The 21,552-nt window shown below is 51.5% G+C and overlaps 1 protein-coding gene across 4 annotated transcripts in view; it reads left to right on the top strand.

Moving 5' to 3' along the window:
• ZBTB4 (zinc finger and BTB domain containing 4) overlaps positions 1–20,828 on the top strand; it is a 45,811-nt gene extending 24,983 nt beyond the window's left edge. For 3 of the 4 annotated variants that reach the window (XM_053260269.1, XM_053260268.1, XM_053260267.1), the window contains 2 exons: positions 4,452–4,534; positions 12,294–20,828. In XM_053260269.1, coding sequence (XP_053116244.1) covers positions 12,309–16,076 — 3,768 coding nt within the window. In that variant the 5' untranslated portion in view covers positions 4,452–4,534; positions 12,294–12,308 and the 3' untranslated portion in view covers positions 16,077–20,828. Of the gene's footprint in view, positions 1–1,239; positions 1,333–4,451; positions 4,535–12,293 lie in introns of those variants that run through there. The other variant, XM_053260271.1, reaches the window with a different exon arrangement.
• The last annotated feature ends 724 nt before the right edge of the window (positions 20,829–21,552 follow it).

Here is a 21,552-nt window from a genome sequence, read left to right as displayed (position 1 = left end):
GTCAGTCTGCCTGTATTTTCTTTTCTTTTTGGTGATTCCTTTTTAGTCAGTTTATGGATGCTGTGGGGATCCCTAATGAGGGTTGCTACTTCTGTTTTGTTGAACTCCATTGATTGAAAAGTGACAGCTCATGCTTTCAGAATAATTACTACTGTATATATTTCATTGTTTAAAGAACTTTTCTGCAGGGTTTGTAGATAAGCTACCCTTGTTTGGGTGTGATCTTCCAGTTGAGGGGTTTTGTGCCCCTGTCCCTGCCCCCCCCCCCGAGTTCTCTGGGCCAGGAAGTGGTGCTAGCATCAACCAATGTCTATTTGCATGAGACAGCAATCTCCTGTCTAATCATCACCTTCAGTTTTGTGAAGTGACTCTAGTCCTTTACCCCCACACCCGAAACTGGAAAGGAGGTATAGAGTGGAAGCCCCTCTCTGGGTGCGAATTTCCCATATGAGGGCTTATTTCTTTACGTTGAGGAATAGTATTCTTGTCTGAATATGCATGTTTCTGGAGTGTGTAAATGGGGGGGGCGGTTTCAGCCTTGGGTCCCCAGATGTTGTTGGATGGATGACAGCTTCCACAATCCCCAGTCAATGGCTGAAGGAGATGGTGGGAATTGTAGCCCAACACCATCTGGGGACCCAAGGTTAAGAACCCCTGGAGAAAAGGTTTGCTTGTGTATATTTCCAGTTGCCACAGTTCATGCGAGCACGTGGGCACGATGCATATTTAGATATCTGAAAGCAAAGTGTTGGTGGGGGGGGGGGTTGAATCAGTGTGCATACCTGCTTGTGTGTGCATACAGTTGAGGTGTTGACTAAGAGCTTATTTGCCACAAACGTGTGTGTGTGTGTGTGTGTGTGTACATATGAGAGCTTCATTTGTGGATGCTTAAAGAGAGGTTTCATACTGGAAGACATTTCTACCAATTCTGTGCGCATGGGTTTGCGATTGTGACACCCATTTTCACGGGCTCTGAGAAGAGGCGTGTTGGTGTCTGCCTGTGTGCATATTTTTCAGAGGGTGCGTCCATCTCTTCAGTGGTGGGTGTGTTTGTCACTTCAGCGGGGGGGGGGGGGAGGAAGGGAGCAGGATGACCTCATAGGTAAGCTGGCCAATGAGAGCGCGCATCTTTCCAAGTGCCTTTGCTCCCTGCCATCCCATTGGCTCTGGAGGCTGTGAAGCCTGGGCGGGGCCTGCCCTTCTTTTTAAAGTAACAGCTTTGTAAATAGTCTTGTGCTAGTCCGAGAGGGAGAGAGCCCAGCCGAGCTGAGCAAGTCCTTCCTCTTGTTTCCAGGTCTCATATTTCTTTGCTGACCGGGGCTGCTGGTGAATGTAAGCGGCTGTTTCCAGGAGAACCATTGAATCTGGTCCCGGTTTTAATGGCTTCCTTTGCTGCTTGTCCTCTTGGTTTTGGAAAAAAAAGGTTGAGTGTTAGGCGTTTCTGTGGCAACGCCTGGTGTTGTTTTTCAGTTAATGATTTGTGAGTGCTTGGCCGCTTCCTTTGGCTCAAAAGCCATTTTTCTTGTGCTTGAAAGGAAAAATAATTCCGCTGGGTTATTTATTAGCTCCGCCGTGACATCGCCGGACTCTGCCTGGTGTGAGTGCTCAAAGCGCTGCTTGGCAAACAAACCTTGGTTCTGGCCAACTGTACATGTACGTCCACACACCTTTTATCCGACTGTACTCAGTGCCTCGTCAGAATTTCACCCCTGCATATCAGCTGACATGCCGTGCAGTTTGTTGCTTCTGAACCTTTGACCTCAACCCTACAGTTCTGTTGGGCTGTATCCAAAGCCTCTTATGTCATAGGGCGAAACAACATGTGATGTTTAAAGTGTTATCAGCCCCGATGGGGCTTGGATTTCTTTAGTTAGCAGCAGTTAGATGGGCCTCCCCACAGATCGGGCTTCTAGAAGAGGGTGGGGGGCATTAACCCTACATTTCACTATTTGCCTGGTTGGCTGCTGGGCGGGGTGGGGGGGCTCTTTTGCCATTGACTAAAGAAAAACTAAGCTCGTCAGGCCTCATAATGTTTTAAACATCCTGTGTTGTTTGGGCCAGACAGTGCCTGTCAGCTGCTACTAGTGTTGCCAGCAATCCACCTATAATTGGTACAACTTGCTTCTGATTTCCTATGGCGTGCACCCAAGTTCAACCGGATTTGGTCCAAAATTTCTCCCTTTCTCCCCTGCCCCCCCAACAACCAAATTATGCTAAAGTATGCAACTGCTAGTGGGTACAAGACACCGGAAAGTGTCAGCCATCTGTATCAGATAGTGTAACCCAGTCATCAGATTCAGTATTCCTGACTACATCATGCTCTCTGGAATAGCGCTATGATCAGTGTATGCAAAAGACACACACTCATTTTTTGGGGGGGGGGTGTGCGTTTGTGTGCTGTTGTGAGGTCCACACAGAGAAATCGTACCAGATGACGTCTGCCGCCACTCTGCCTGACTTAGCACATTGAAGCTGCATCTGACTGTACCTAACAGGAACACAACATTCATCTTTCATGTTGTTTTCCCATCCGGCACAGGAATTCTGCAGCCTCCTCCCCTGGTTGTACAAATCCTGGCCTAGCCAGACTGTGAGTGCCACAGATCGCATCCCCATCTTCAGTTACATCCAGCTGTAATGTTGGCACACGCAGGCAAGAGGCTCCAATTTCTCCCCCACGCACAAATGTGCACCTCGACCACTGAGTGATCCTTGTGCCCTGATCTGTTGCACAGCAAGGGTTACGCTGTCAGAATGGCTCTCTGAGATTGCAGCCCCTTTTTTGTTGGCAGCTGGAAGGGTTCTCTTCTCCTCCGCCTTGCTGCATTCTTCCAGTGCTAAGCTTAGGAGGAGGATGCTAACGCAACACGGCCCATTGGCTCTGCTGAGATCACAGGCTCTCCGGAAATGGAAGGGGATCAGGTTCCCTCTGAGCTTGTACTGCAGAGGCTTGACGCTTTCCGCGGCTTATGGGATATGGTGGGAACGTGCAAAGGACTGTAGGCAGCCAGTGGGGGAAATGGGGTAGGCACTGCTGCAGATCACTCAAGACTGGGAGCCAGGAAATATGTGTTCTCTGAAAGGAAAGGATGGAGGAAGGTGTCTGTCAGATGAGAGTCAGGATTTCAGATCCTGCCGTGAAGGGAGATTGATGTCTAGCATTAGAAGCAGAATTGGGCCAATGCTTTCTGGATTCTCTGTTCTAAAAGTGGGGCCTTGTGAGGTAGAGCAGAGAAGTCTGGATTGGAAACGAGAATGTGCTCCCAAATGTTTCGGTTGGGGAGGAGTTTGTAGCCCAGAGCAGATGATAAAGCCAATGAATAAAGCGATGCAAGGTAGTCCTTATGTGGGCATTGCCCCCTTGGCTTAAGAAAGTTGCTTTGGGTGGTAAGCAGGGAGGAGCAAACTCTCTGAGCCCCACAACTGACAGTGCAGCCTTTGAGCAAATATCTCTGCAAATCGGCATCTAAGGGCTATAAAAATAGCAATCATGTCATTTCAGAAAAAGATGCTGAACGCATCTTCTGAGTGCTACCAAAGAAATACGTTACCATTTTTAAAAATGCAGTGGGAATGGTTTCATTTTTATTTAACCCAGCCTCATCTGAGGATTCTGCATGAGGCATTGCATGTAAATAATGAGTCAGTCGGTGCTGTCATCTCTGCTGTACTTGACAAAGAAGAAACCGTGGCTCTTGGATCTCCACAGTTTGCTTCTGCCCTGGCAGGGTAGTCCATCACCTGGTATTTGTGCACATGGAATTTGAATTCTTGAGAATCTCGGCTTTCTTCCCACCCCCCCACCCCCACTTTTAAAAGCAAGTTTCTAGTCCTCATGAATGAGGAAAGAGGTGTTAATCCATACTCTGGAGGATGTGGTGGTGGGAAAGTCCTCTTTTAGTGAGTGTGGGAGGCGGGGTGCTGCACCCACTCTGTCGCTCCTTGGAGCCCTGTAGGTCCTGACCTTCAGATCTCTAATGCAGTAGCCCTAATTTTCCCCATACCCTGTGTCTGACCATGCTTTCCGCTTTACCATTTCTTGCCTCTTCTATAAAATACCAAATCTAAGCAAGTTGCTCAACAATCTTGAAATAAACAACATTACATATGTTTCACAGGACATGTTAGTTTGAATTGGATTGGTTGCCCTCCAAACTATTATCAAAGAGGGTGGGTTGACTTTGGGGTATGTATTTCCCAAATAAATGAATACCAGTTTGGATGTTTTGCTGCTACCCTTAGTTTTCTGTTTTGGTTTTTACATTGCTGTATTGTATTGAATTATGGTTGCAATTTTATTCTTATGAGATGCCTTGAGTTTTCTTTTGATTGGAAAGACAGACCTTTTAAATTCCCTAAACAAATAAAACTGTCTGTTAGAGGGGTCCTGTGGAGAGCCCAGATGATGATCAGTTAGGATTTGGTGTAATGCTTTGCTTCTTCTTCCCCAGAGGGTCCCTTCCTGGCGTATTTGGAGACAGGGGCTTGAGGAACAGCCACACAGCTGCCCAGTAGATGTGGTCAACCTGTCCAGGTAAAGCAGTTTCCATTACCCTTTCTCTCCACAAAGTCCTCCTGGCAGCCTATTTTGTGGTAGGCCTCTCTAGAAGATATAAAACCAGGGGTTCTCAAGCTTGGGTCCCCAGATGATGTTGGACTACAACTCCCATCATCCCCTGGGGATGATGGGAGTTGTAGTCCAGCAACATCTGGGGACCCAAGCTTGAGAACCCCTGATCTAGGCCCGCCTGCCTCGAGTCTCTATGAAAACGCTGCCTGCTTCTAGACCCACACTGTGTTCCTGTTCTGGTTGCCGTAGCAACAGCCGCTGTATCTAGGCCAGTCTCTGCCTCTTCCTTGTGTCTCTACGGCAACAGTGCCTGGATCTAGGCCAGCCACTACTTCTAGCTCTGGTCCCCATGGCAACCCCCATTGGATCTTGTGGCCTCTAGTCTTGTATGTCTCCATGGTAGCACAGGCTCAGCTTAGCCGGGGTGCCTGCCAACGTTGTCGTCTTCTAGAGCCTTCACTTTGGCTCGTTGCTTTCTTCTGGAACCTTCTGTTTGGCTTGCTTGTCTGTTGCAAGAAAATAGTGGGTGCACTACAGCTGAATTTGGATTACCCGAGGCCTGTCTACTCCAGTCCCTCTACAGGTTCCCATAGTAACAAAGTCTGTACCTAGGTCTCTGGTCTAATAAACTTCAGATCTGGGGGTTTCAACCAGCCGTGGCCCAGTTTGCAGTCCAAATTGTACCCATAGTGTCCCATCTAGGCTCTGCTTCAGTGTGCCCTCTAACAAGGTTTCCCAGATGTTGACTACAACTCCCATCATCCCCAAGCAAAAGCCATTGCAGCTGGGGCTTCTGGGAGTTGTAGTCAACAACATCTGGGAATCCCTGTTAGAGGGAACACTGCTCTGCTTGGCTCTTACTTGAACCTTGGATCTCCCATGGCAACAGAAATAAGTTTAAAAGGCAGAAATTGTGGTTTTACTGCCTTTCTAGGCTCCCAGTTGCCATAGCAACCTCTAGATTGACAGCCAGTATGATGTAGCTGATGTCAGCTGTGGAGCCACATTCTTGCTAAGCAATGAACTTCACTGAGTGGCCTTGGCTGATCACTTGTTGTGAGGAGAAAAGTGGGGAACATTGTGTACTACTCTGAGCTTGTTGGAGAAAGGGTTGGGATCAAAATATAACAGCAGCAATAGCTACTGTTTCTCTGTTCTAGGTATTTATGTTCAGATCTGCAACCTGAACTCTGCAATCGCTAATATTATTATTTGTAGAGTGCTATCAGTATACATTTTATTCTTATTTATTTATTTATTTAGCACATTTTTATACCGCCCTAACCCAAGGTCTCATGACACATTACCATGTTATATAGGTCAAATAGACAAATCCCTGCCCGTAAGAGCTTACAGTCCAAAGCAGACAATGGGGAAACTATCCAAATTAAATATGGCACGTAGAAGAGAGGAATGCCATGGCAGGCCCTGACTCCATTTGGGGGCTTTCTTTTCTTTTCTTTTCTTTTCTTTTTTTGCATTTTAAATTTTTATTGGCTTTTACAATAGCTTTACATTCAAATTACATTCATTTATTTAATTAAGTAAATATTGACTTCCCACTTACTTATCTGCGCAGTTCACGTTAACTATACATATAAACCATTGCTATAATAATTCAAAACATAGATATTCCACATTACTACTTGACTTTACCCAACCCAACCTGCTGTTATTACTATATTTCAAACCCTGCTGAAAAGTCCATATTAGAAAAATAGTTCTTTAAGTAAAGTAAAAATGGTTCCTAATCTTCTTTGAAAGATTCCAAAATTTCATCCCTTATAAGTGCTGGAAGCTTTGCCATCTCAGCATATTCCAAAATTTTTATCAACCAGTCTTCTTTTGAGGGCATTTTGGTGTCTTTCCATTTCTGTACATATCATTTGGGGGCTTTCTAGCTTAGGAAACAAAAGGATATGGGGCCCTTAACCTGCAGTTATTTTTGATCTGTTTCTGAAGAAATGTGGTAAACTATGAGATTCCTGTGGCATTATGGGTGCTGGGGCCAGGGTGCCAGGTCATCCTTTCCCACTCTTAGTGCTAAATCATATCATAATGACTTCATTTGGCCCATAGGCCTTTCTACAACCAGAACAGAATACAGAAAAATTACAATTAAAATGTGTATATATAGGTAATTTTCCAGTTAATATTTCAGACATTAAATAAGACTCTTAATATATAAAAATATTAAAGTTGCATAGTGAACTTTATTACAAACTTTGAAAAACATAAATTCCTCAGTATTTCAAAAAATAATAAAACTCCAAAATAATGGTGTGGTTTTTTGGATGTTAAATTTAACTCCTTTTAAAAACATTAAAACACTATTTAGTAGTCACTTGAAATCCTTATTTTAAAGCAAGGAATTTGTCTGTTTTCAGTCACTACACTGTCTAAACCAGATGGGAGATACGTAACATAAAACCCTCTTGCCCTGCCAGGGAGCGAGATCAAAAGTGGAGAAATGAAATGTTTCCTTATATCATTATAAAAAATACATTCTACAGGCACTAAATCCTGTTTTATAGACCTCACTTCTTTTTGATAGGAACTATTGTTCCCATTTTATGGATGGGGGGGAAACTGAGGCAGGAAACAGGGGAAGAGATACGTTTGCCCAAAGCCATCTAATGGGTTTTGGAGTAGCAACAATAATTAGGACTTATCTGCATTTTTAATACCTTTAAGGCTGTTATCTATCACTTCCTAAGCTTGCAAGGTGACTAGAGAGAAGGTTATCTGCACATGGCATTTCCCAGTCCACTGGACAACCAAGTCCTCACAAATCTAGGATTAGAGAACTGGTTCAGTTTATTTCTCCCTGCCTGCAAGGAGTTTTAAGCGAGCCAAAGTGAGGGTAATTCCATATATATTCTCAACAGGCCTGTGAGGTAGGCTGGACTCAGATATAGTGATGGTTCTTGGTCACCCAGTGAGCATCAAAGCTGAGTGGGGATTTGAACCCAGGTCTCCTCAATCCAATTCCCAAGTCTAAGCAACAGGATCAACATTTTAGGGGACGGCCTTCAAGCAGGGATTTGGTACAATATGTCACAGTTTTCAGGAACCTGCATTATATAATAATTAATAATAATAAAATATTATTTGCTAGCCACCCCATAACAAATTGTCCTCTGGGCAACTTACAACACAACATTAAAACATGAGATTAAAAAACACATTAAATCATAACAGACTAAAAAAAAAGGGAGAGAAAGAAAATACAATACAAATACAATCTTTAAAACTTTTTTAAAAGTTACATCAAAAAATGTTAAAAAATTAAATTTAAAAGGCCTGAGTGAACAAAAAGGTCTTTACCTGGAGTCTAAAATAACAAATGATGAAGCCAGGCAAACCTCACTGGTAGGCTATTCCATAAACGGGGTTCAACCACTGAAAAGGCCCTCTCCCTGTAGGTACATATTAAATGTAGGTACTTGTCAGCAGTGTTCCCTCTAAGGCGTGTGCACGTGTGTGCGCACACAGGTTTTTTGATGTCCACTCAGTTAATTTTAGATCCCGCTCAGACTGAATCAGGACAGTGCCACTCTGAATATACATACACACACACACTGCCTTGATACTGCCGCCCAGAACAAAATTTGCATCCGCACACAGATGAAAAAAATTAGAGAGAGCACTGCTTGTCAGTTTTCCAGTCCCAGGGCAGGCCTTCTGTAGGAACTTACCCTTCTAGAAGGTGGTATCTCCTGCACTCACGCTCTAAAATGGAAATTTTCACTTTTGGATATACTATTTCTCACACAGATGAGCTTTCCCCTTCCTGGCCTTGCATTCACTCTCCCTTGATAGGAACTTAAGAAAGGTCCTGCTGGATCAGGCCCAAGGGCAGCATCTGTTTTCCCACTGTGGCCCACCAGATGGTGCTGGGAAGCCCACCCACAGGAGATGAAGGCATGCCCCCTCTCCTGCCGTTGCTCCCCTGCAACTGGAATTCGGAAGCATCCTGCCTCTGAACTTCAAAATAGCATATAGCTGTCTAGACTAGCAGTCATTGGTAGACTTGTGCTCCATTAGTTTGTCTAATCCCTTTCAAAGCCATCTGAGCTATTACCGCATCCTGTGGCAGAGAGTTCCTTAGATTAATTATGCACTGTGTAAAGCAATACTTCCTTTTGTTTGTTCTAAATCTCCTGCCAATTGGCTGCATTAGATGACTGGTTCTGGTGTCGTGAGAGAGAGAGGAAAACTTCTTGTTCTTCACTTTGTGCGTAATTTTAAATGCCTCTTTCATGGCAGTCACGTTTTTCTCAACTAGAAAGTCCCAAGCATGAATCTAGGATTGCTGCTGTTCCCCCTACACTGCCGTTTCCCTGCTCCACTCCCTACAATCTGCTGACCTTGTCCTCTGTGACTCACAAGCTACAGGCCCGCAGAAATTCATCCGGCTTGTCATCTTGTTTATGTTCAGCTTGTGCATGTCTTTGTCCTCCCCTCCTCCCCTCCCCACACCCCAGCCCAGCCTTACTCCACCACCTTAGATGGTAGATATGGAAAGAGCTACTTGATCTCAACATTGATCTCAGAACCCAAATAGATTTTCTTTCCAGGAAGAACAAAACACAAAAAAACCCAATTCTCTTTCTCTTCCATCTCTTCCGGTGATTGTTTTCTTTTTGGGGACAGACATTCCTCTCTAAATTCAGGGTGGAAAATCTTACAAAATGTTGTGCTGATGGGTGGAGAAAGTCGTCGTATCAGCTAGGTAGGTAGCCATTTTGCACATCTGTATACCACCAAAGCCAGATATCTCTAGACAGTTTACACAAGGTTAAAATACAACTCCAAAATTAAAACAAACAAAACAGATTTAAAATCTTAACTACATGCTAACTGAGTCTCTAGCAACTATGGTAGTAGATTAAAGAGATCCTTCTGGATCCTGGGGAGGCAGGTGACGTGTCGATTCCTTCCTCTCTCTTTCACATTCCCAAAGCATCAGTTCTTAAGCTTGAGCCAGAAAATGTGAAGTCATATTCTCAAAAGTGCCTCTGTGCATGTGCCGAGTGTCTTTCACCACTGGAAGTAAAGCACAGCTGGTTCCTGATGGCCTTCAAAGTCAGAGACACGCTTGAATCCCAGGGATGGATCCCAGGCATAGATAGCTTTGTGAGAGACTCCAAGCCACAGGTGGCCAGCCTGAAGTTCTTCAGCTGTTGTTGGACTACAGTGCCATCACCCCCATCCACAATTTGTTGCAGCTGGGGTTGATGGGAGTTGCAGTCCAACATCTGGAGGGCCTCATTTGGCCACTGCTGTTTCTGGGTCTGTGGGAAGGAGCTGATGAGATCTGTGATTTCCCCGGATCTATAGGGAGAGGCTGGATGCGGTGGGGTCTTGGTCAGTGAGATCTGTGACTTTGGGGATCTTGTGTTGAGGGCTGCGGGGGGACTGCAGATACAACCAAGCTCAACTTAGGACCACTACTACCCCTCTTTCACAACATTAGAACCGGGAGTCATCCCATGAAACTGAATGCCAGGACATTTAGGATTTAGGCCAAGGAAGTGCCTTTTCATGCCGCGCATAATTAATCTATGGAATTCTCTGCTATGGGATGTGGTGATGGCCACCAGATTGGATGGCTTTAAGCAGGGCTTAGACAAATTCAGGGGGGACAGGTCTGTCAGTGGCTGCTAATCTTGATGGCTATAGGCTACCCATGTTCAGAGGCAAGATGCCTCTGAATACCAGTTGCAGGGGAGGGCATATGCCTTCACCTCCCGGTTGTGTGGCTTCCCAAGACCAGATCCAGCAGGGCCTGATCCAGCAGGGGTGCTCTACCGTTTCCCATGGCCCGTCCCTGCTTGCTTCCAAAAGATTGGCTTGAGGAAGACCTGTTCAGAAGCCTGCAGAAGGAGGGGACAGGAGCGTGGGTGTACCCCAGGTGGATCCGGGATCTCTTGGCCTCCGTGGACGACACACTCGATGCTTGACCTCTTGCCGTTCACTCCGGGACCCAGAAGCTGCCTCCTGACCGCTTTGTATTTCCCTCTGCGTTGATCTGCATCCCGGCCCTCCTCGCCACATTCCTCCGACTCGTGCTCCCCCCCAACACACGCATCGCTTCCTCTGTCTCCCCTTCCCCCTTTTTCTCTCTCTCTCTTGTTCTCTTTCCCCTCCATCTCTCCCCCCCAACACCACCACCATCCAGACTGTTTCCATAGAAACTCCCTTTCCATTTGGATACTCCGTCACAGCCAGGAAGAGGGTGTGCGGTGTGTGAATGTGTGTGAAAGAGAGATCCCCCGAAGGAACTGTTGTTGTCTCCTCTTTCTCTTTCTCTCACCCCCTCCGTGGAGGCCCAGACCCCTTCACAATAACCCTCCAAGCCCCATAGCCCCAAGGAGGGGGTGCCCTGAGGCCTAGACTCTCCCAGTGAGGCCAAGGAAGGTCAAAGAGACCCGAGTGGGGAGCATAAGGGGGGAAAACAGCCGGGAGGAGCTGTGGGGGCTCCACTTGTGAGCCCCCCCCCTCCGCTTGTTTTCACGCACTTCTGGTCCTGGGGGGGGGGTGCAGCATGCTTTCAGGGACCAGGCGAAGTGAGGAGGGCCAGGCAGGGCGCCAGCACTTGGCGCGAGGAGATGCCAGCAGGCCCGAGGAGCCAGTCCAAGCGTCTGGGGCAAGGGGGTGAACGGCTTGAACCAGCGCTGGTGCCTGCCCTGAGCCGGAGCCGGCTGGGCTAGCACGTCGGCTGTTAATCCAAGCTGGCACCAGCCTGCCTTCCTTCTCGTCAGCCATTTTAGACGGCCAGCTGGGGAACTCCTTCAGCAAAATGGCTCCTGAAGGAGAAGCGGGGTGGGGAAGGAAATCGAGCCCCTGTGGGGAGAGGTCTGAGTCTGGGGCCAGAGAGACCGGCCGTTCTCCCAGGCCAGCCTGGGCCCCACCGTTGCTGCCTCGGAGTGTGACACATCTTGATGGCAGCCCAGTGGCCTGTATGGGCCGACAAGGGCTGGACTCCCTGCCTCCTGAAGTGTCGCTGCTTCATTGGGGGCTGTTCCTAACGTTTGGCTGCTTTTCCAGATCTCCAGAGTCCTGGTTTGAAGGCTCTTCTTCCTGAGAAACTGGATGTTCTGGTGCATTGCCCTGGACCATCAGTGCCCTGGTTCCCATCCTCCCGGCTTCAGCCCCGTAGAGCTGACCCCTGGCCTATCTGGCCATTCTCAGACTTCTGTATTTCTGGCTCCTGTCCTCCCACTTTCACCCGATGGACTTTCCTCCCTGGAAACGCTCTCCAGCCCCACCTTCAGCTCAGAGGCCTGCCCTTCACCCCAGGGCAGGGGTTCTTAACTTTTGAGTTCCCAGATGTTGCTGGACTACGACTTCCATTATCCCCAGCCACAATGGCCTTTTGTGACTGGGGATGATGGGAGTTGTAGTCCAATGATATTTGGGGATGGACGATTAAGAACCCCTGCCTTGGGGGACACAGACGTCTTGTCTTCTGCCTCTGTTCCCAGGTGGTGAGCCAGGCTTATGTCACATGCTGAGAACTCGGTCCCCATTTTGAGTCTCAAGGTCAGATGTCTCCCAGAGCTCTTTACCACCACCACCACCAGCACCCCAAACTTGGTAGAACCCAGGAACCCTGGCTCGTGCCCCCTGGCAAAATCTAGCCCCCCCAACCCGAGTTGCCGTCTTTTAGACTCGGGCACCACGAGTCATCTCTGCCTCTCTCTTTCTCTTTCTGCAGCTCTGAGGCAGCGCGATGGCTCCGATTGTGGAGGTCACGGACGTCAGCCACTCCAGCTCCCTTCTGGTCCAGCTGAACGAGCAGCGCCTACGTGGCCAGTTCTGCGATATTACCATCATCGCCGAAGACACGAAATTCAAGGCCCATAAGAACGTTCTCGCAGCCTCCAGCCCTTATTTTAAGGAGGTGCTTTCGGAGGAGTCAGCGTCTCGCCAGCCGAGCCAGATCCTGGAACTCCCAGATATCCAGGCTGAAGTCTTCTCGGACATTCTCAACTTCATCTACAACTCCCGCCTCTCGGTGCCCAGCCCAGCTGCTGCCAAGGAGATTGGAGCTGTGGGCCGACGGTTGGGCATCTCCCGCTTAGAGAATCTGGATGACCCCTCAGCTGATGCCAACATGGACAGTCCCAGCGTTGACTCCTCCAGGCCTTGTGGCTCACCAATCGACCTTACCTGCTCTTCCCGCTCAGCCGAGCCTTCCAGCCCTCTCTGCTTCCAGGATTTGGCCAAAGTACCTAGCCCAGTGAGGGACCCTCGTCCTGACACTGAAACAGAGACCGCCAAGATCCTCTACAACCTCAGCTCGGTGGCCACTGCCCCACCACCTGACCTGGCTTTCACACTGAAGGGAAGTGTCGGTTGGGACCAAGACAATCCTTCTGGGAAGCCCCCTGCTGCCACCACCGCCACGACCACCACCGGTTCTGAAGCCGCCGAAGCACCAGCCTCCCCTTGCTCATCCCCATCAGGGGCTTCCCACCCGGCCAGTAGCACCTTCTGCTGCGGAAGCTGCAGCCGCTCCTTCACCACATCGTCGGCGCTCAGCCTCCACACGAAGCTCCACAGAACACGGCGTTCCTTGTCCTGCCGACACTGCGGGAAGAATTTCATCCACATCAAGCGGCTGCAGACCCACGAAGTCTTATGCAAGGAAGTGGAGAAACCCGAGGAGGGCGCTCCCGGGGGCGGGACGCTGCCAACTCCCATGCTACCTTCCAAGCCTGCGGCAGCACCAGCATCTTCCAAGAAAGGCATGCTCTTCCGCCACAGGGGCCTGCCACGCCTGGACTATATCTCTGACCAAGACCATTTTGTGAAAGTGGTGGATGGCCACATCATCTACTTCTGCACTGTCTGTGAGCGGTCTTACATGACGCTTTCGAGCCTCAAGCGCCACTCCAACGTTCACTCGTGGCGGCGGAAATACCCGTGCCGCTACTGCGACAAAGTCTTCGCTTTGGCTGAGTACCGCACCAAGCATGAGGTCTGGCACACGGGGGAGAGGCGCTACCAGTGCATCTTCTGCTGGGAGACCTTCGTCACTTACTACAACCTGAAAACCCATCAGAAAGCCTTCCATGGGATCAATCCTGGCCTCATCTCTTCCGAGAAGACCCCCAACGGAGGCTACAAGCCTAAACTCAATGCGCTGAAGCTCTACCGGCTCCTGCCCATGCGCTCCCAGAAGAGGCCCTACAAGACGTACAGCCAAGGACTGGTGCCTGATAACCTCCTGCTCCCAGCTCAGCCCCTCTCCATGCCGATGGGTGACGGGGAATCCTTGGATGCAAACCTGGTCTCCTCGTTGGGTACTAACGATGTTACTTCCGTCTTCACTGCTAACAGCGGTTCCCTGGAGTTGCCGGAGGCAGAGTCCTTTCAGCGGCAAGAATCTGTGGGTGCCCCAGAGATGCCCACACTCCCAGCTGTAGGTGAGAAGGCTCAGCAGGAGAAGCAATCAAGGCCTGTGGGCACAGAGGCCCCCACAGTCATTGCCTACGGACGTCCAGCCTCTTCTGTGATTGTCCACAGCACTTCAGTGATGTCGCAGCCCTCTTCGGTGATCACGTATAACAGCAAGTCTTCAGAGACACCATCCGATTCGGGACCCCCACCTCCGCGGTCATCGTCACAGCTGCCACCTTCCACCGTTGTGGCCAAGCCACTCAAGAAGCAAGTCCTGAAGGAATACATCCAGTCACAGAAAGTGGCTGAGCAGGCCTTGGAAGAGAACGGGAGTGACCACGGGCACATGGCCAGGGGACCACGGGCTGGACGTACCATGACGTACATGGCGAAGCCAGCGTGTATGGGAGCAGCCTCGGAAAGCCGCTCTGCACCGCTCTGCCAGATCACAGTGCGCATTGGCGAAGAAGCCATTGTCAAGCGGCGAATCTCTGAAACAGACCTCATGTTGGACAAAGGTGGCCGCATGGGGAGTAAGCGCTGCTTTGATTTTGGCAGGGACCAGAACGGGGAGAGGCAGCAGCCATTACCCCCAGCCCCTCACAGCAAACGTGCCGACCGGGGATATGCCAATGAGAGTGGTGAGGAGGACAGCGACCGGGGAGACACCGAAGACCAGCTCTGGCGGCCGTACTACAGCTACAAGCCCAAGCGGAAAGCATGTGGCAGTGCCGGCAGCGCCGTGCCTAAAGTGAAGAAGTCTCGGTGGCGTCGTAAGCTGCGCTCGTTGCGCTGGATGAAACGGTCGGAGAAAGCTGAAGAGGAGGAGGAGGAGGAAGAGGAGGAGGAAGCCAGTGTGGGGACCAGTGACCCGGTGTCTGTGGAGGTGTCTGCAGGCCTTGTGGGGGCCTCTGGAAGTGAGGCGACTGACTTGCCCCTCAAGGCAGGGAGTGGGAGCGGGCGGGGCTCTGAGTGGAAGCACGAGTGCAGCATCTGTGGCAAGCTCTTCTCTGCGCTCAAGAAACTGAAGAAGCACGAGCGGGTGCACGGGCGCCTCAGCCGGGACGACCAGACCCCCACGTCCTTGCCGGCTACGCCCCACCGTGTCGGCCGCAAGCCGCTGGTCAAATTCACCTGCACGCACTGCTCCAAGGTCTGCAAGACAGCGGCGGCGTTGAGCCGCCACATGAAGCGGCATGAGGGCGAGCAGCCTGAGCAGGCCCCGGTGCCGGCCCTCACCACTGTCATCGCCTACTCCAAGAAGGCGGCCGACATGTCTCCGGCAGCACCCTCACCGGTCGTCAAGGAAGAGACCATGCAAGAGATGCAGGTGTCATCGTCCAGTGGCGAGGCCCCTGTGTGCCAGCAGGAGGCACCAGACGAGGGACCTGTGGCCATGGAAATGCAGCCCTACGATGGCTGCCCCCTCGTGCCGGCGCCCGAGGAGGAAAGCCCCCCGCCGCTGAGGGAGGAGAAGTCCCCCTTTCACGAGGAACTGCCTGTTCCCCCAGCACCCCCGCTGGAGGCGACCACCAGCCTCGCCGAGATGCCCCCAAGTTTGCCCCACTCCCTCCAAGACCCCGTCATCTCGCATACAGGCCTGGCCCAGAAGGAGGTCCTGGTGCCGCAGGAGGTTGAAGAGGACCGGTACCCAGTCCAGGAGTACCCGTTGCCCTTGCTGGTGCCCGGCAGCTGTCGGACCCGGAAGGACCTGGAGGACAAGCCCTCCTTCCTTGCCTACCCCAGCGCCATCCAGTTCAACGCAGTGGGCAAAGCTGGTGGCAGCGAAGGGGACGGCAAGGTGAGCTTCTACCCCGACCCGTATCCCCTGATGTACGGCCACCAGCTCCTGGCCGCCTACCCGTACAACTTCACCCTGCCCGTCGCTCTGAACATGGTGGTCCCAGATGACAAGGGGCAGCCTCTCCCCTTCCTGCCCAGCGTCTTCAGCTACTCGATGAATCCGTGTCGGAGCGAGGTCCACGACGGAGGAGCCGGATCCCACGGGGGTGTGGTGATGGGGGGCGGTGCAGCTCGCGAGAGCAGAGGGGAACCAGCAGCACCCGAGCGGCTGAAGAAAGGAAGCCTTCTGTGAGGGACCAAGGGAGCTTGGGGTGTGTGGTGTGGGGCAGGCACTGTGATGCTGGGCGGGGAGGGGGGAGGTCTGGGGAAGGCGAGGGGAGGCATGCCGGTCTTCCTGTCGGTCCCGAGAGTGGGTCCACGTGCAGAGCGGCAGAGGAGCAAGGCTGGGCCGTGTCAGAGAGTTGAGAAGCCGGAGGGGAGTGGGACAGAGCCATCTGGCCCAAGGTCTCCCCCACCCACCCACCCACTTCATGTCTGTGGCGTATTGCGTGGGGCACATTGTAGGTACAATTTAAAAGTAGCAAAAATAGGTACAGGGTAACCCCTCCTTCCTCCCCTCCCAGCCCTCCTGCTCAGTAGACGCTGCCGTGAAGAGTGGATTTGCACAACCAGGCCGCCCCCCACCATGCGCGGCCGTCTGTCCCTTTCCCAGCACTGGTGGCATCACCCCCTACCCAGGAGGAGCATCAGTTGTGGGACCCACCAGAGGGTGTGTGTGTGGGGGGGTGCTTTCCCACGGCCCCTCCCACCAGATGGCGCTCCAGGGTTTCCCTGGTCCTCCCTCCCCGCTGCTGGTTTTTCTGCAAAGTGGGAAAGGGGTGTGTGTGTCTGGAGGCACAGACCTCCCCCCACCGGCCTTGCCAGCCCCTTCCTCTGGTCTCTTCTTGGTTTGGGGTTGGGTTCTCCTTTTTTGCTCCCAGCTGCTTTTGGTCCTGCCCAGTTCAAGCCGCTTGGCCTCCGGCCAGACCTCTGCAGCTGCTGAGCAAATGCGAGAGAGGGGCTTTTGTGTTTTGTTTTGCAGCTTGAATGGGATGAATCACATTTTCCTTTTGGCTGGAGGAGGGCGGTGCAGGGGGGCGGGGGCTGTGTGTTTCAGGGGGCAGGGCGTCTCTCTGTTGAGGCGCAGAGGGAGCATTTCTGTTTGGGTTTTGGGTCTTCCGGAAACTTCCTTAGCCCATATTGCCAAAGGCTAGGGTGGTGTTGCAGAAACCCATTTTTTACATTGCACATACACACACGGGTTGTGTGGGGCAGGGGGGAGGAGAGATGCCGATTGTCACCATCTTATCATGCCCTGTGCTGGTGGTGGCGGGGTGGGGGGGGAGCTTTAAGTATCAATGGGGTGTGGGGTGGGTAACCAGACCGGATTCCACTGTGTACCGTGACTTTAATTTTCCCAATGTTCATCCCACTTGCAGAAGGAGGGGTCTTTGCCCCACACTGCAAAGCCCCTACGCACACCTCCAGCCTTTCTTTCAGCAGCCCCTCATCTGCAACACCCTCCCCACCTAGACTATCTAAGATCAGCAATAGTTAAATTCATAATTACGTTTAGCAATCAAAACTTCCTGTTCTGTCCTGTCCTTGTTTTTCAAGAACTCAATCTTTAAGCTGCCTACTTCAAAAAAGAAAAAAAGGAAAGGGAAAGGGGGGGAAGCACCCTTCTTAAAGCAACAAGACAGTTTTGGAGAGAAAGCATTTTCATACATGTGGCTTAAATGTGGGAGAGCCTAGCTGCTGTGTTTGTCATGCAGATGAACATTCTGGTCAGGGCAGGGTTTGCATTTCACATTACAACACTCCCCCCCCCCCCCGCCCCAATGAAGCAAGTCCTGCCTCGAGCTTCCTGTAGTCTGTAGCGCTTGCAGCTGAAGTTTTTTTTTTTTAAAAAAAAAACCCCACAAAAGTTTTAAATTGTGGATAAGTTCCTTCCTCTCCAAGAAATATCCAGTATAGGCAATTGAAAGGTTGTTTGGGATTTTTTCTCCCTCTCTTGCTACAAACCCAAAAAAACGAGTCTCTCATATTTTTTAGGAGATTAGAGATGACTGATCCCTAGTACTGCATTCCAGAAGGACAAAAGCTCCATGTTTTGCAGGAATGAAAACGTGAAAAATAAGAAAAGCTGGCAATTTGTGCACGAAAAGCCAAAGGGTTAGAATTTCTGAGTTGCTTTTCAGTTCTTGGGATGATGATGGCTTTCCCCCCTTCCCTGATGAAAATGTTCCGAATTTCAATACAGTCTATGAACACTTTTCAGAAAAAAGGACCAAAACAGTGGATATCTTTATACACTGACCAGTTTTTCAGGGGAGAGAGACCTGAGGATTTGTTCAGGGGGAAACTCTCCACACGCTCTATTCAGTGTGCATCCAATCTCTGCAGAGTGTACACTTCTGTAGGCACATACAGTTATTCACACCTGCTGTCCAGTGCCCGTAGCTCCCTCTCTGGATCTTATACTTGAGTGGGCCTGTACCCAGGCTGTCTTTGAAAATGGACAGAGGGCTGGTCATTCACGCAGATGCATGTGGACAGACAACTCTCTTGCAGCTGCACTGTCATGTCTGAATAGGGCTTAGGTGGACGCTCGAAACAGTTTTCCAAAAATTGTCACTGTATGGAGTTTTTGGATGTCCACAATAAAAAAGGTGGGGTGGGGGGAGGGAGTGGGTCAGTGGAGTAATCCAGGTAACTTCCAAAAGGGTTAGGAAAATGAGGAATTGAGGAGAGAGAAATGTTACAGCAGATAGAACATATTTTTTAATGAGTGTCACCCTTATGAAAATTTGCAGACATTCCATTTCCAGTGCTCCAGCACAGCTCCCGTTAGGTTCAGTGGGAGGTTTGTGCAGGAGATTTTCCTGCTGGGTCACAGTTGCACCACTTCCAGTAGGAACTGGGATCGCCTCCCCCCTCCGCCAACCCTCAGGGCGCCCACAACTCTCTCTGCTTCCTACAGGGAGCTCAAAACGCTTGCTCCTTTGCACCTACAGCCTTCCTGCTCACAGAAACGTCTTTCTAAAATGGGGGCAGGGGTCTGAAAGAGGCGGGTAGTTGTCAGCTTTCAATCTCAAGGCTTCCCTGGTTTTTAAGGGACCCCCGGTTCCCTCCCCAATGGAGTCGTCTTTAGGGCTTGCAGTTGGCAACTTGCATCCTGGCGCAGACCCCACCAGGCCACTCAAGGTTCAGCACGTGTGAGTGGATCTGGGGCGGTGTGGAACGCGGTGGGTGGAGGGCATGCCATTTCTCTTGCTGACCCAGGGGTTCTCAAACCGGAGCCCCCAGATGTTGTTGGACTTCAGCTCCCATGATCCCCAGCCACAGTGACCAACATCTGGGGACCCAAGTTTGAGAACCCCCAGCCCTTTCCTTGGGTGCCCTGACGGCAGCTGTGCTGTCCTGAGAGTATAGGAAGGTGGGGGGGGGGAAGAGACCATGGGGCAGTGCCGGGCCGCCGCCTTGCTTCTGGAGGAAGGGCTTCCATCAGTCTTTGGGGGAGGGGGGCATGTGGCCTCTGAGCCTGCCTGAAGCGCAGCCGAGGACCCCCGTGCTCCTGTCGTGCAGAAAGTCAACTGACGCTCTGGGCAAGGCAGCCCCCCTCCCAACGCAGCGGGGGGGGGCACCTTCTGCCCACAAACGGCCCTCCCTGCCTCACCTTAGTAGCATCCACGTCACAAGAGTGGGATGCTCCCTCCCTCCCTCCCTCCCTTTCCAGCATGGCTCAGCCCTGAGATGCCCCCCTGCTTCTGGCAAGGGTGCCTTGTGGGGCAGAGTCTTCAGCGCGCCCTCCCCCCCCCCGCGCGCTTTTTGCTGCAGCGTCTGATGCATCCCACAGAGCAGCGCCCTGCCCTGCTGCTGCTGCTGCCGCCACCGGAGGCCCCTGCTTTGCTGCAGCGGAGCTCTCGGGCCCTGCTTTGCTGCAATGCAGTCAGTGCAGATCGCGCCTCCCCCGCGCCCGGCCGCCTCATTCCCCCAGCATAAGTGACGCATTCTTCAGGGCTGGCCTTCTGGAGTGAACTGCTGGAAAGGGCAGGCCCTTCCGCTGGGACCCGGCTCTCCTCCTCCTCCGAGCAGCCCCACCCCCACTTGGGCAGGGAAGGCAGTTTGCAAGCCGGGCCTCCAGACCTTCCCCAAGGCGGCCTGCGTCCCAGCTGGGGGAGCTGCAGAGGCCTGGGGGGGGGCGGCCTTGGGTGCTGCAGACCCCGCTTGCTTCTTGGCTGAGACATCAAAGCCAACGCGGCCGCTGCATTCGGCTGCAAGAAGATCTCGCTCCAGTCGGGAATGCACTGCCAGCCCTCGACCCGCCACAAGGAGGCGGTGTGGGGCGGCCCCTTCTTTCCCTGGGCAGCAGCCACCCCCACCCCCCTCCCCGTGCATTTTTTGGAGAGCAGTTGTGAGGCTCCTCCCAGTGAGGAAGCCCCTGCCGTGGGAGTATGAGGGGGCAGGGTTGGCCAGGTGGCCGAGAGAGAGCACCAAAGGTATCTGGGCATGGGGCCCTGCGCCCCTCCAGCAGGGAAGGGGGCTTGGGGTCACCACCGGGGGCGGGGGGGCAGAAAGGCGGTCACTGACATGTACATAGAGCTGTCCGTGTCTCTCCGATCTTTTGCACTTTGTCACTGGGGGGGCTCTCGGTGATTGTTGAGCGTTTGCTACTGAATGTAACTTGTCTTTTGTTTTTTTTTTCTCCTAGAAGCACCTCTAGCTAGTTTTATGGCACTTTAGAAATTTACTGAAACCATTTAAAGAAAACATAAAAAGGAAAACAATACCAAGGGTTTTTAAAAAAGGAAAGGAAAAACAAACAAACTATGGAAAATGTTAAATAATAATGAGGATGAGTAATTTCAGCCGCTTTTTCCCGGTCTCTGCTCCTAAGTGTGACAGTGTGAAGTCTGTTAGACAAAAAATGTATTTATCTTTCTGCATCTTTGTGTGTAACTCAAATAACTTCTTCAGAATAAAAAGACAATTATACACTCAACGCGAAATGGTTGACGTGCGCCCGGCTGCGCCCGCTTTGTCCAGTGGGAGGTGAGGTGGGCGTGGATCCCTGCGCGGGGCAGAAGTAATCCAGTTTCAAGCTGGTTTCCTGCTCCTGGCCCAGCGGAGGGAGGGGGCACTCAGCTTGAGTCCAGATCTGGAGTGAGGGCTGCAGTTGTCACGGGCAGACTTGGCTGGGCAGCTGCTGCTGAGACCCGGCCTGCTCCTGGGCACAGTGGCCTTTGGGCATTCCTCAGAGGAGGCACAGGCAGATCTGACTGGTGGCGAGGTGTTCTCTTGCACAAGCCCCGTCGAGATAAGCAGGGGCTCTCTGTTTAAGAGCAGGGCAGTGCCTCTTTGATGTTATGTATTATCCACTCCCTCCAAAGAAATCAGTGTGACATACATGGTCGCCGTCCCCCCTGCCCACAAACTTATTCTCACAACAACCCTGCAAGGTAGGAATAGGCCAAGAGTGACAGAGGACGAAGGTCATCCCCCTGAGTTTCATGGCTGAGTGGGGATTTGAACCTGGTTTCCCAAGGCCTGGTCTGATAAATCAAGCCAAGGTGCACAACTTGGGGCTCTTCCGGCTGTTGTGGGACTAAAACTCCCGTCATCCCAAGCCACAGCGGTCAAGAGGGTAGATGGGAGTTGTAGCCCAGCAGCAGCTGGAGGGCCAGATGGAGCGTTCATGCACATGCACGGCGGCCAACTGTCTGCAG

This window comes from Hemicordylus capensis, chromosome 6 (genome assembly GCF_027244095.1).
Source record: "Hemicordylus capensis ecotype Gifberg chromosome 6, rHemCap1.1.pri, whole genome shotgun sequence".
Lineage (NCBI taxonomy): Eukaryota > Metazoa > Chordata > Lepidosauria > Squamata > Cordylidae > Hemicordylus > Hemicordylus capensis.
The sequence above is the reverse complement of the archived record's forward strand: the minus strand, read 5'-3'. Positions and strand labels throughout refer to the sequence as shown.